This window comes from Dendrobates tinctorius, unplaced genomic scaffold (genome assembly GCF_039654945.1).
Source record: "Dendrobates tinctorius isolate UK_male_01 unplaced genomic scaffold, ASM3965494v1 ptg000008l, whole genome shotgun sequence".
NCBI classification, from domain to species: domain Eukaryota; kingdom Metazoa; phylum Chordata; class Amphibia; order Anura; family Dendrobatidae; genus Dendrobates; species Dendrobates tinctorius.
In genome coordinates, this window is record NW_027361676.1 from 32786253 (window position 1) to 32801989 (window position 15737).

The 15737-nt window shown below is 48.1% G+C and overlaps 1 protein-coding gene across 1 annotated transcript in view; it reads right to left on the bottom strand.

The window, feature by feature from the left end:
• The window catches only part of NAF1 (nuclear assembly factor 1 ribonucleoprotein), a 124108-nt gene extending 108885 nt beyond the window's left edge, over positions 1–15223 (bottom strand). The window contains exons 1-2 of the mRNA XM_073576852.1: positions 15068–15223; positions 4074–4519 (exon numbers count right to left, since the gene is read on the bottom strand). Coding sequence (XP_073432953.1) covers positions 4074–4513 — 440 coding nt within the window. The 5' untranslated portion in view covers positions 4514–4519; positions 15068–15223. The remainder of the gene's footprint in view (positions 1–4073; positions 4520–15067) is intronic.
• Positions 15224–15737: the final 514 nt, after the last annotated feature.

Here is a 15737-nt window from a genome sequence, read left to right on the forward strand (position 1 = left end):
ATTGACAGGTTGGTCACACTCGTCAAACATAGTGTTTGACAAGTGTGAGCAGCTTTTTACTATTGAGGTACCCTATGCGGCATCAAAAGTAAAAGATAGAATGTTAAAAATGATAAAAAAAATGTAAAAAAAAAAAAACGGGGTATATTTACCTTCCGACATCCCGCGCCTCAGCGTTCCCAGTGATGCCTTGCGAGACCTGTGATGACGTTGGTCACGCGTTACTGTAGCGATCTCGCGAGACCGCTAGAGTCACGCGAGACTACATCACAGGACCTTGCCGCAAGGCATTACTGGGAACGCTGTGGCCCGGGATGGCAGCGCGGGACGTCGGAAGGTAAATATACCCCGATTTTTTATTCTTTTCTTTACAGGGGTATGGTAACCAGGGCCTGGAGGACAGTCTCCTCTCCTCCACACCGTGGGTACCAACCGCACATGAGACGCTTAACTTCCTGCATGGTGGGCATAGCCACATGCAGGAAGCGGTTCTCATGCATTCCTATGGGTGCGGAATCGCGGCAATTCTTTGCGATTCCGCATAAAAGAATGATCATGCTGCGATTTTTTCCGCGATGCGATTCCGCCGCGGAAAGAAGCGCAGCATTAGCACAGCATGTGCGGAATGCCATAGGAATGCATGGGGGGTCGTTCTGTACACGATTTTTAAACGTTTTCGCAGCGTTTTCGTGCCGAAAATCGCGGCAAAAACAATTAAAAATCGCATGGTGGGCACACAGCCCGAGGGAATTTTTTTTGCATTTTTCTTGCTGGTAAACATGATAATACGACTCTGAGATCTAGCATACACATTACCACATTTTCCTTGGTCAATAGAATCGTAAATCTTACTGATTCCATCTTGAAATTCTTGTAGGATACTCATCTGTTTAGAATCTTTAGATTAACTAGATGTGTATTTCCTGAAGGAAGTACAGATAGTGGTTTGAAATGGTGCCCGGGCTGCCCCTTTAAGAGAGACTTGCCTGCTGCCCCTGCAAGACTTTCAACTCAGGATCCGTTTTAACTGTGAGTGCCTCTCAGGGGCCACTTTGGGCTCAGCCTCCGATTCGGTGGCCGGGGCGGCTCAGCCTCCGATTCGGTGGCCGGGGCGGCTCAGCCTCCGACTCGGTGGCCGGGGCGGCTCAGCCTCCGACTCGGTGGCCGGGGCGGCTCAGCCTCCGACTCGGTGGCCGGGGCGGCTCAGCCTCCGACTCGGTGGCCGGGGCGGCTCAGCCTCCGACTCGGTGGCCGGGGCGGCTCAGCCTCCGACTCGGAGGCCGGGGCGGCTGATCCCTTTAAGAGCTAGTTTGGCTCACTGGGCTTCTTCTAAATCCACTTTGGCGCACATTCTCTCTCAGGGGCATGTGTCATGTGATGAAGCTAGATTTGCATTAGTGCTGTGGGTTTCGCTTTAAGAGCTGATATTATGTGGCAGAAGCTCTGTCCTCGGGGCGTCATGTGACGTTCGTAGGCGTTGGCATAGTAACTGGGTGTGCCTGCGCATATCAATGAGCTCAACTGCCATTTCAATCGCCTCAGGGCACGTTTTGCCATTTCCCATTGAAAAGCATTGGAGACAGTGCATTCCAATGACGGGAAAAAACATTTTCAAACGCAAGTTGCGCAAAAACTACAAATCCGATCGACACAAAAAATACTTAGCACACCTCTCGTGGACGCTGGCTTCGAAACGACACCTCAACGGAGTCTGTGCGTGTAGCGGTTCGGGCCGCATTAATTGCGGAAATCAACTTAATAATAAGAATAAGTTAGCAGCGTTCGGATTACAATATAGTGGTTTTTTCAAACCACTATAATTATTGTGCAATAATAGTCTCTGGGTTTCTTTACTGAAAATAGGCTTGAATAGAATACCAGAAACCCTTCTGACTCTGGCACTAGTACTACTGTCCCTGAATACACTTATTATTTGGGGGGACTGAATAGCTGTTAGGTGGAATCTTCCCTGAGGGATCTGCACAAACTATATTTTGTATCCTCTCGCTATGGTTTGAAGTATCCATGGGTTCTTGGATAATTCTGTCAAGGTTTTGAGACCCAGCAGCGACCCAGGGACCCTGCTCCACCGTGGCCGATAAGGTATATTCGCATTATTAGACGCACCCCCCCCCCCCCCCAATCTTCCCAAAAACATTTTGGGGAAAAAAGTGCGTTTTATAATCCGAAAATAGGGTAATTCCTAATTTCTCTTCTGGGGGTATTGTAATAAACTATTCCCTTTCCTCCTGTTCAGGGTTAGTGTAGCCTAATAATTCTTCCTCCTCTGAATTGGATTCTATCTCCGACCGTGGTCTTTTTCGCCTGGGAGCTATTTGGGAGACCAACTCTGCAATGGAATTCTGAACCCCCTCTCTTATCTTCATGTCGGTCATAAAAGAGGAATGTTCCTCTTTAACCACATTGGTAGTACACTCTGGGCATAACTGTTTCCCATAGGTGTCAGGCAGGCTAGTATTAGATATGGCAAGTCTTTTCCATTTCCTCTTAGGTGCAGATGGTGTCATAGATCTTTTAAGGATTTCTTTGTCCTATAAAGGAACAAAGGATCATACCATGTATTATACCACAGATGGCCAATGTAGCAGTGATAGAAAAAAAAAAAAAAAACTCCCAGATAACTCATTTGTACGAAGGTTTCAGCAGGGGTATCAACAGCCAGTGGCTTGTCCTTCCATGGCTGGCAGTCTAGATGTACTGGAACCTCAGTTCCCCTCTGAAAACACTTCAAATAGTATCTCAATTCTCTTCCATCTGAATTGTCAAAAGGAAGTTCCCCTTTAATTAGGATCTGGTGCTTTTTTTTTCCTAATTCCAGATGTGCATTACACACTGAAACGCACGGAGGGTATTAGAGTCCCGAATGTCATCCCTTTGTAACCGGAAGTGCCTCTGCAATGTTCAGTCTTCAGCACGCACAGTAGCCGCAAGCAAGGATGGGCCAGTGTGAGCCTTGAGCCGCCGCTCCCCGAGGAAGTGGTTCACCCCAGTTCACCTCAGGAGCCATAGCTCGACAGGATAGGCTGGGAGACACCTTGATCAGCGGGGTGTTGATGCAAGGACCCCATCCAAATCCTCCTGCGCCCGGCATCAGGAGCTCCCACTTGACTGGAAGATGCAAGTACACCTCTTCTACGTCCGTCCCCGATAAGGACAGGATACACACTGAGGGGTGGTGGAGGGAGGGGCCTTTTGACCTCGTGTGTTCCTGTCCCTACCAAGTATTTGAAGGACAACCTCCTAATGGTGATGTCAGGAGGGACGTCCTGGAAAATATCAATTCTGGAGGTTTTGGTTTTACTTGCATTACATTGTTTACTATATGAATAATTTACATTTTAAACGATTTTATATTCAAAGCAATAAACTTTAAGGCTATTTTTAAAGGGCCTTTGAATCCCCATGTGTCACAATGTGGCAGCACAAAGCTAAAATCACGGTCTCCTATGAAGCCTAAACTTTGGCGGGGTTTCAAAGGATTCTTGTCCAAATTCATAAGCAGATGGTCATATGACAAGTTTGCAATTTGCATATTTCCAGTCAAATTCCGACAACTAGACACGTCTGACCGCGTTCAACACCCTTACATTGAGCGAGGTCAGGCTCATCTAGTCGGCACATGACTGCATGTGTGCAAATCACATACTTACAGTCACGCACTTTCAGCTCCCTGTGCTGGCACAAGAGAATCTCCAGTGCGCAATGTGAGGAGTCACAAGTCTGCAGTTAAAGTGACTGCAGACTTGTAACTGCTGGCTACTGTTACAGGCAAATGCCAGCTGCATAACACAACCACCATCTGAAGAGAAGGCTCAGCTCCAGAGCTTGCTCCATAGCTCATGCTGTACATGGGAATCACACGATACTAAATGACAGATGCTGACTTGGATATGCTGCCTGTAACAAGAAACATTTGTAATGAACATAAGAGGCAGTACGGCAGGTTGAACAAACTACACGTGGTACAACGAGAATGACAAGAGTCAAATTAGAAAATAAACTTGATACTCTAAAAAATGTAAAACAAAAGACAAAGATTGGACATATCCTACCTGTCTGATGAGGAGTCCTCTGAAGAACTCTCTCCATCCTCTATGTTAACATAATCCAGAGGACAATTATTTACAACACCGGCATTTTGGTCACTTATTGTGTGATTTCTGAAATGTAGGCCTTCCAGCTGTTCGGCTACCTCCATATCTTCCTGTGGCTCCACGATACAAGGCAAAGATTGAATCAGTATGTTCTCTTCAGTGACTGCAACTGCTGTGGGCAAAACCTGTACTCTACCATCATCATGGGAATAACCTTCTTCTCTGGGTACAGCTTGAGGTTCTTCATGTATGATATCATTACACTCGGGCAGTGGCGTGTTGTCAGACGTACATCCCTCGGTTATAGAGGGCACTAAGTGTTCTCCTCTGGGAAGGTGATTGTTTGGCAATACATCTGTAGGTTCTGCAGGGTCAGATATTTCCTCCAATCTTTCCATATTATGCTGGAATCCACAATGAAGAGCAGTTAATACACAAATTACGAGGCAACAAGTAATTAACCTTTGAAATGTCGACAGATATCCAAGGTGTCTGAAGCATTTAAAAATGTAAGCTTTTTTTTATAAAATGTAAAAGAAATTTAAAAACTTGATATTTTAAGAAGTAAGGGGAGCAGCTGCTGACATTTGCCATGAAAATCTTGGGTGGTACTAGCTCACATTACGACTGCAGTAAATTTGGGCATGGCCTGCTATCATTCCATTGAAGCCATGGTTTCCCTTAACAAAACAAAAATAAACAACCATATCCCTCACCCATCCAATGTTCTTTCCTATGCCGTAATCCATTTCTGTGGATAAACTGTTTTCAACCTGGATGGTGCCAAGAATCGACCGTCCAGGCTGAGAACTACTGAGGAAAGAGCTGCTGCAAGCGCAGCGTCAATGACATCATAACAATGTTACCACGGGTAACCAGGGTGGATAAAAATCAATGTTTTTTTTAAAAAAATCGGATTTTTTTTTATTTAAATCGGATGATTTTTTTCAATAAACTGCTTTTTGAGGAAAATATTTTACCATCCAAAGGTTCTTCCATCATGAGATAAAGCTGAGTTGTTTAACTCAGTAGAATTAAGGCTGTATATGTGTAACATTCACAATGCCATGCTCTTCCAGAGGTTTCTGTAGGATTAGTGGGCAGTTTCTCTCCTATATTATCACAGACGCTCGCTTTACTTACGCAGTTCTCAAAACTGAATTTGACTCCGCAGAGGTCCCAGCCTCTTCTTCACGGCAAAAATGTTACAACATGAACAGAGGTGAGAAAAAGACCTTAATCCTATTGTTCTACAAACCTATGAATACAGAATCAACCCCTTTAGTGCCAAGTCCAAGAAGTTAGACAATATGTTTCTGATTGTTTGGAGTGGAATAGATCTGCACAACACAAGAAGAATGTGAATCTAAGTGTGAGGAGGAGGAAGGGCAAGCAGACAAGAAAATGAAAGTGAAACTTTGAGCACAATACTGCAGCATAGCCACAGACAGACAAGTCTGGATCTGTTTGTGTGTACGATCTGAGGTTTATTACATTCTTTCCTTATAATGGCAGCAGGCCGTAAAAGAGACCCAGTTTGGGAATATTTTAATGAAGCTCCTTCGCCTATCGGTAAGGCAGGCATGCGTGAAAAATGCAAACGATGCAACAAAGAGATGCAAGGCCTGGTGGCGCGAATGAGGCAACATCATGAGAAGTGCGGTGATGAAGATGACCAAAGAAACACTTCTGAACAGGCAGGATCTTCAGGTTGGTAAACATTTTTATTGAATCCTATTTCTAAAGACTGAACTGTCATGTGTGAGAAAAATTATATTTCTTATTATTACTGCATGTTACTGTCATTTGGTACAGTTATGAAGAAAAACAAATATTCCTTTTGGGGCAGGGGCAGTGATGTGTTGTGTACAATAAGCAGAAATTGTATAAACAATAAAATAACAGCATTGACTTTTTTTGCTTAGGGGAATACATGGATTCTGGAAACTATCCACCTCCAAGATCACCATCATCCTGTTCTACAGTTTCAGAGTTATCCATCCAGGATAGTGCTTCATTAGCAGCAGCATCATCATCAGACACCCACAGCCACATATCACCATCACCCAAAAGGAAGATAAAAACCTTTACCTCCTGGAACCACCATAGATAGGTTTGTGATAAGAACTAGCAGATTAGAAAAAGAGTTGATTGATGAAAAAATTGCCCAGTTTATTTATGCAACGAACTCTTCTTTCCGTCTGACTGAGAACCCACATTTCATTAATATGGTTCAGTCACTGAGACCAGGATACAGTCCACCCAGCAGAGCTGATGTTGCAGGGAAACTGCTGGATCAAGTGTATGACAGAGAAATGGAGCAATGTGCAACAGCTCTGGAGGGTAAAATTGTTAACCTAAGTATTGATGGGTGGAGTAAAGTCCACAATGATCCTATTGTATGTGCTTGTATAACAACAGAAGGTGGTAAAGTCTTCCTTGCACAAACAACTGATACGTCAGGAAATGCACACACAGCAGAATACTTACAAGAAGTGGCAGTAAAAGCTATAACGACATGTGAACAAAAATTCAAATGTCTAGTACGCATTTTGGTCACTGACAATGCTGCAAACGTATCCAAGATGAGAAGAGATTTAGAAGAGCAGGGAGGGAATACAAAGCTGCTAATAACATATGGTTGCAGTGCTCATTTGCTGCACCTCTTAGCCAAAGACTTAAGTGTTCCAGAAATAAAGGCTAATGTTGTTGAAATTGCTAAATACTTCCGTAATAATCATTTTGCTGCAGCAGCTCTGAAAAGGATGGGTGGAACCAAGCCAACGCTCCCACAAGATGTTAGATGGAACTCTGTGGTGGACTGTTTTGAGCAGTATATCAAAAACTGGCCTATTCTGATGACACTTTGTGAAGAAAATCGAGATAAAATAGATGGCACTGTCACGGCCAAAATCCTCAACATTGGGCTTAAGAGAAATGTTGAACATATGCTGAGCTTCCTGAAACCCATCTCTCAAGCTTTAAACAAAATACAGAAAAATAGCTGTTTTATTGCGGATGCTGTTGAAATTTGGAAGGAACTGAGTGAACACTTAAAAACAGAACTACACATGGACAGAATTAAATTACAAGCAGTAAACAAACGAATGGGACAAGCACTGACTCCAGCTCATTTTTTGGCAAATATTGTCAATATCCAATATCAGGGTCAAAACCTAAGTGCTGAGGAAGAGGAGTTAGCTATGACATGGGTATCCAGCAATCATCCATCCATCTTTAATGCCAACTATAATAAACTTCAGAGCTAAGGGGGAACCATTCAAGAAATATATGTTTGCTGAAGATATTTTAAGGAAGGTCACACCAGTAAACTGGTGGAAGTCACTTAAGCGCTTGGATTTAGAGACTGTTCAAGTAATGATTTCACTTTTAACAGCAGTAGCTTCTTCTGCAGGCGTTGAAAGAATATTCTCTTCCTTTGGACTCATTCATTCTAAATTGAGAAATCGGTTGGGACCCAATAAAGCAGGAAAGCTTGTTTTTCTTTTCCAGATTATGAATAGGAACAAAGAAGAAGATGATGATGATGATGAAGATGACGACGACAAGTGAGCTACAGAGGACAGCAGGGACAGTAGTATTTAAGTTTTTCATGTGTCGGCTGGGCTGACAGTCTAAGTTTCTTAAAATATATATATATTTTGTTTAGCCAAATTAGTTAACAAACATGGATGTTTGTTTAAGCAAATAACTTATGCTGTAATGTTGTTATTGTTTCAGTTGAATAAATCTATTTAAATTGTTATTAAGGTCAGGATTATTTTTCTCCTTCCTAAGTACAACAGAACAGTGGTGTCCAAATATGAATGATTAACCCATTAAACTGGGGAGAAAAAAGTAATATAAAAAGTGATTCTAAAAATCTTCATCTACTTGCATGTTAAAGTAGCAAGAACTAGTTTAGGTAGAAACTTTGATTTAAATCACTGATTTAAATCAAGCCTTACTGACTAGTGATTTAAATCGTGATTTAAATCAGTTAGATTTAAATCAAATCCACCCTGCGGGTAACTGAGCTTGCGTTCCCAGCCAGGCTGAACTGCCGTCACCTCAGCACCATGAGATAAAGTCAGTGAGTTGACCATGAGAAATTTCTCACGGTGAACTCGCTGACTTTCTCACGGTGCTGAGGTCACTGCAGTTCAGCCTGTCTGGGAAGGCAGCGTTCGTAACCCACGGTAACCTTGATGAGGTCACTGCCACTCACTGATGCTGCACTTGCAGCAGCTCATTCCTCAGTGGTTCTAAGCCTGGACAGTTGCATCTTGGCACCGTCCAGGTTGAAAACTGTTTATCCCGAGACATGGATAACGAAATGAAACAGAACGATGGACAGGTGAGGGATATGGTTGTTTTTTATTTTTGATTCATTACAGGAGACCATGGCTTCAGTGGAATGGGCTTTACGAGAGTATATGCGCTATACTCCCCTACTGTATCCTCACCCATCCCTGAAGACTGTGAGCCCTCGCGGGCAGGGTCCCCTCTCCTTATGTACTTGTGTGTCCTTTGTCTTACACATGTTTATTTTACTTGTCTATATTTCCCCTTTTCACATGGATTAAATGGCGCTATATAAATGCATAATAATAATAAATAGACTTGGGGTTCCCATCTATTCTTGATAACTAGTCTTGCTAAAGCTGACAGCTGAGGGGTGCAGCCCAAAGCTTAAGTTTTGCCTGGCTGGTTATCAACAATACAGGGGAACCCCACATCACTTATTTATAGCACAGGAAGCAGCTGATGAATACTCTCATCAGCCGCCACCTGCTCATGCTGTTGGCATTGATTGCAGCATGAGCAAGGGAGAATGTGGAGAGTTGTCTTCAGCACCTGGCGCAAGGGAACAGCGCTAATAGTACCGCAGACTCCCAGGCACCGGGGTACGTGTCACATTGATGTTATCCATGTGTCATCAGTGTGCACGTGTGAGGGATATTTTGCAGCCTGTGCTGCTGTTAAAAAAATGGACATTTCTGCATGTTTTGCCCACGAACATACGGACCATGGAAACACACCGACGTGCACTGACTCATTCACTTGAATGGGTCAACGTGTGTAAGTGTCTCCGGTGAATGTTAAACCCTTCATCACACGTACTGAACACACCGACTTCTGAAAGCACCCTTAAATAGGTGTCTGTCAGCCCAAAATAAACCTCTTATTCATAGTGGGGACTTGGCGAATTCAAAAATCAAACCCGTAGTACAGACTTCACTCATGTTATTTTACTTAAACATTTTTACTGGCTAACTAAATGAGTGCACTATTCTATCCCCACTCGATTACAATCCTCTGCACTTCCTTACATGTTTGATCGCATTCGTTTTGGAGAACATATTGACAATTCAGCAGCTGAGCACTCACACGGTGTCAGAGCGTGCGTGCCTTCATCCCCTTCCCCTGTCTGCACAGGCCCACACAGACAGACAGGTGAGATGGATGACAGTATGCCCACACTAACACAAGTGCGCGCTCTTGCATGGCTAGGGATTCAATTCAAACAGCGCTCCAAAGCCTGTGCTGCCAATCATAGAGGAAGGTGCAAAGGATGTCAACTGAGGGGGCGCAATGGAGCGCTGAGCCCTGGGGGCATCAAGGTGCCCTCATTTACTCATCCATAGAATCATAGAATGGTAGAGTTGGAAGGGACCTCCTGGGCCATCTGGTCCAACCCCCTGCTCCAAGCAGGATTCACTAAATCATCCCAGTCAGATGTCTGTCCAGCCTCTGTTTGAAGACTTCCATTGAAAGAACTCACCACTTCTCGTGGCAGCCTGTTCCACTCATTGATCACTCTAACTGTCAAAAAGTTTTTTCTAATATCTAATCTGTGTCTCCTCCCATTTCCTTGTGCAAATGAGAATAAAGTTGATCCTTCTAAAATGTGACAGCCCTTGAGATATTTGTAGACAGCTATTAAGTCTCCTCTCAGTCTTCTCTTCTGCAAGCTAAACATTCCCAAATCATGCAACCTTTCCTCATAAGACAGGGTTTGCAGACGAGCGACCAGAATGGTGACCGTTCAACAAACTGGAGCAAGTTCAGAGATGTCTTTTTTAAAATGTGGTGCCCAAAACTGGACACAGTATTCCAGATGAGGTCTGACCAAAGAGAAGTAGAGGGCAATAATGACTTCACGTGATCTGACTGTATGCTTCTGTTAATACATCCCCATCCAATAAAACTGTTTCTTATGGAACACAGAATTGGTGAAATCTAAATTACAGGTATGATTTTTATAGAGGCCAAGTGCCCTACATGAAATTTGGGGTTTTGGGCTATTACCAACTAAGGCTGGTTTCACATTAGCGTTTTTGTGCGCAGCACATCGTGTGCATGCGTCCCTATGCTTAACATGGCGTATGCATGGTCTTGCGCTTGCATGCGTTCATCTGCATTTTCGTGCGCATGTTTTTTCCAGGTGTGCGTCTAGATGCGCCGGACGCAACATGTTGCATTTTTGGGTCCGCCCAAAGGCGTAAAAAAAAAACGCATGCGTACGCTTGCGCACGGAATACGTCAAAACAACACATTGCAGTCTATTGGAACGCAGGTGTGCACATGCGTACGCATGTGTTTTAAGAGTAAACATGTCTAGAAACTGGATAAAACGCATGCGCATAAAAAACGCAAACGCATGCAAAAACGCGCATGTGTTTCTACTTGCGCATGATGCGCTGCGCACAAAGACGCAAATGTGAAGCTAGCCTTACTTACAATTCAGACATGTCATAAAGGCGCGCTAAGTGCAGGACCCACATCGGGGACCTATTCTCAAAAGATTCCTCCTCACGTATGTGAAGGAAGACAACAGTGGCCATCAATACATGTGCGTCTTGCAGATCCAAAAACAGGAGCAAGTGGGCAAGCTGGCACCCCCATCCGTCAGACATTTATAGCGCAGCCTATGTAGGAGGTCCAGACAGGAAAGCCCCCCAACCTTCTCCGAGCGACTAATTTCCCCCGTGCTGTTACTGGGTGTAGGTTGTCACATTGCCATCTCGATTCTGTAGAGGTGAGTGCATGTCATATTAGAGCGTTGGCGTCTCCCCTACTGCAGCCAAACAGAAGGAGCAGCTGAGTGGCATCACCGTGTGCACAGCCCCAGGAGGGCTCTAGAGCCGCTACTAATACCGCACAGCTGTAAGGAGCATGCACTTCTATCACAGCAGGGGTCACATTATAGGGACTATGTCCCATTACCGGGGAGTCCTGAGGCGCAGGAAGACATAGTAGCAATATGTGCAGTGCACTACACTGGGTGAAGCATGGGACACACCGCTGCAGCCACTACACTGGGTGACGTCAGGAAGCATGGGACACACCGCTGCAGCCACTACATTGGGTGACGTCAGGAAGCATGGGACACACCGCTACAGTCATTACATTGGGTGACGTCAGGAAGCATGGGACACACCGCTACAGCCACTACATTGGGTGACGTCAGGAAGCATGGGACACACCGCTGCAGCCACTACGTCAGGAAGCATGGGACACACCGCTGCAGCAACTACATTGGGTGACGTCAGGAAGCATGGGACACGCCGCTGCAGCCACTACATTGGGTGACGTCAGGAAGCATGGGACACACCGCTGCAGCCACTACATTGGGTGACGTCAGGAAGCCTGGGACACACCGCTGCAGCCACTACATTGGGTGACGTCAGGAAGCCTGGGACACACCGCTGCAGCCACTACATTGGGTGACGTCAGGAAGCCTGGAACACACCGCTGCAGCCACTACATTGGGTGACGTCAGGAAGCCTGGGACACACCGCTGCAGCCACTACATTGGGTGACATCAGGAAGCATGGGACACACCGCTGCAGCCACTACATTGGGTGACATCAGGAAGCATGGGACACACCGCTACAGCCACTACACTGGGTGACGTCAGGAAGCATGGGACACACCGCTACAGCCACTACACTGGGTGACGTCAGGAAGCATGGGACACACCGCTACAGCCACTACACTGGGTGACGTCAGGAAGCATGGGACACACCGCTACTGCCACTACACTGGGTGATGTCAGGAAGCATGGGACACACCGCTACAGCCACTACACTGGGTGACATCAGGAAGCATGGGACACACCGCTACAGCCACTACACTGGGTGACGTCAGGAAGCATGGGACACACCGCTACAGCCACTACACTGGGTGACGTCAGGAAGCATGGGACACACCGCTACTGCCACTACACTGGGTGATGTCAGGAAGCATGGGACACACCGCTGCAGCCACTACACTGGGTGACGTCAGGAAGCATGGGACACACCGCTACAGCCACTACATTGGGTGACGTCAGGAAGCATGGGACACACCGCTGCAGCCACTACATTGGGTGACGTCAGGAAGCATGGGACACACCGCTGCAGCCACTACACTGGGTGACGTCAGGAAGCATGGGACACACCGCTACAGCCACTACACTGGGTGACGTCAGGAAGCATGGGACACACCGCTGCAGCCACTACACTGGGTGACGTCAGGAAGCATGGGACACACCGCTACAGCCACTACATTGGGTGACGTCAGGAAGCATGGGACACACCGCTGCAGCCACTACACTGGGTGACGTCAGGAAGCATGGGACACACCGCTGCAGCCACTACATTGGGTGACGTCAGGAAGCATGGGACACACCGCTACAGTCACTACATTGGGTGACGTCAGGAAGCATGGGACACACCGCTACAGCCACTACATTGGGTGACGTCAGGAAGCATGGGACACACCGCTGCAGCCACTACGTCAGGAAGCATGGGACACACCGCTGCAGCAACTACATTGGGTGACGTCAGGAAGCATGGAACACGCCGCTGCAGCCACTACATTGGGTGACGTCAGGAAGCCTGGGACACGCCGCTGCAGCCACTACATTGGGTGACGTCAGGAAGCATGGGACACACCGCTGCAGCCACTACATTGGGTGACGTCAGGAAGCATGGGACACACCGCTGCAGCCACTACATTGGGTGACGTCAGGAAGCATGGGACACACCGCTGCAGCCACTACATTGGGTGACGTCAGGAAGCATGGGACACACCGCTGCAGCCACTACACTGGGTGACGTCAGGAAGCATGGGACACACCGCTGCAGCCACTACACTGGGTGATGTCAGGAAGCATGGGACACACCGCTACAGCCACTACACTGGGTGACGTCAGGAAGCATGGGACACACCGCTACAGCCACTACACTGGGTGACGTCAGGAAGCATGGGACACACCGCTGCAGCCACTACACTGGGTGACGTCAGGAAGCATGGGACACACCGCTGCAGCAACTACACTGGGTGACGTCAGGAAGCCTGGGACACACCGCTGCAGCCACTACATTGGGTGACGTCAGGAAGCATGGGACACACCGCTACAGCCACTACATTGGGTGACGTCAGGAAGCATGGGACACACCGCTGCAGCCACTACACTGGGTGACGTCAGGAAGCATGGGACACACCGCTGCAGCCACTACATTGGGTGACGTCAGGAAGCATGGGACACACCGCTACAGTCACTACATTGGGTGACGTCAGGAAGCATGGGACACACCGCTACAGCCACTACATTGGGTGACGTCAGGAAGCATGGGACACACCGCTGCAGCCACTACGTCAGGAAGCATGGGACACACCGCTGCAGCAACTACATTGGGTGACGTCAGGAAGCATGGGACACGCCGCTGCAGCCACTACATTGGGTGACGTCAGGAAGCATGGGACACACCGCTGCAGCCACTACATTGGGTGACGTCAGGAAGCCTGGGACACACCGCTGCAGCCACTACATTGGGTGACGTCAGGAAGCCTGGGACACACCGCTGCAGCCACTACACTGGGTGACGTCAGGAAGCCTGGGACACACCGCTGCAGCCACTACATTGGGTGACGTCAGGAAGCATGGGACACACCGCTGCAGCCACTACATTGGGTGACGTCAGGAAGCATGGGACACACCGCTACAGCCACTACACTGGGTGACGTCAGGAAGCATGGGACACACCGCTGCAGCCACTACATTGGGTGACGTCAGGAAGCATGGGACACACCGCTGCAGCCACTACATTGGGTGACGTCAGGAAGCCTGGGACACACCGCTGCAGCCACTACATTGGGTGACGTCAGGAAGCCTGGGACACACCGCTGCAGCCACTACATTGGGTGACGTCAGGAAGCCTGGGACACACCGCTGCAGCCACTACATTGGGTGACGTCAGGAAGCCTGGGACACACCGCTGCAGCCACTACATTGGGTGACGTCAGGAAGCCTGGGACACACCGCTGCAGCCACTACATTGGGTGACGTCAGGAAGCATGGGACACACCGCTGCAGCCACTACATTGGGTGACGTCAGGAAGCATGGGACACACCGCTGCAGCCACTACACTGGGTGACGTCAGGAAGCATGGGACACACCGCTGCAGCCACTACACTGGGTGACGTCAGGAAGCATGGGACACACCGCTACAGCCACTACACTGGGTGACGTCAGGAAGCATGGGACACACCGCTACAGCCACTACACTGGGTGACGTCAGGAAGCATGGGACACACCGCTACAGCCACTACACTGGGTGACGTCAGGAAGCATGGGACACACCGCTGCAGCAACTACACTGGGTGACGTCAGGAAGCCTGGGACACACCGCTGCAGCCACTACATTGGGTGACGTCAGGAAGCATGGGACACACCACTACAGCCACTACACTGGGTGACGTCAGGAAGCATGGGACACACCGCTACAGCCACTACACTGGGTGACGTCAGGAAGCATGGGACACACCGCTACAGCCAATCGGTCATGGCCATCCGAACTACTACAGTAAACTGGACTTAAGCCGCAGAGACACAGCCCGAGAATGGAGGCCACTATCCGCGCAGTATTGCAGGCTTGTGCATAGTCAGCCGCTCACTTACCGCCTCCCGTCCGGCCGGCAGCACTCACTGCTCCAGCATCGCTCCAGAGAATATTCACGACACGCGCGCACAACACGCTGTCCAGCTTTGCGTCCCAAGCCTCGATATGAGCCACATTCGTAAATGCTCAGTGATTGGTTGTAGAGTTCATCGCCCGGCACCATACTTCTCTCTGATTGGGGCGCCTGCCTGTAGAGGCGTGGTTAGGGCTAGACTGCAGAAACTTCGAGTGTCGTCAGTAAAGTGCGCGCGGCTCTGGGCTTCATCCTCGGCGGCCACGTGTCGCTGGACCCAGTCACTGTGTGTGGACTTCTGCTGGACCTCTAGTGAAGATTGTGCGATTACCACTCACCAGTGTGGGCGGCCATTATTAGCTAATAATAGAGTGTGGCGCCTCAGACGGGTGACTACATATAAGTCACTTATAGAATGAGCAGAAACTTCAATATTGTCCAACTAAAGGGCGTGGTATTCTAGCAAAAGCTTGAGGGGGGTCTGGGATCCCACCATGCACAGCGAGACACTCCCGCTCCTGTTCTGTGATCGTGAGCTCCCGCTCTCCGCAGTAACCTCATGTTAGGCTAGTTTCACATTAGCGTTTACGGCCGCAGCGTCGGGCTGCGCACGGCCGCCGCTAATAGCCCAGCCCCCTGCCGTGCCTCCGCCTACG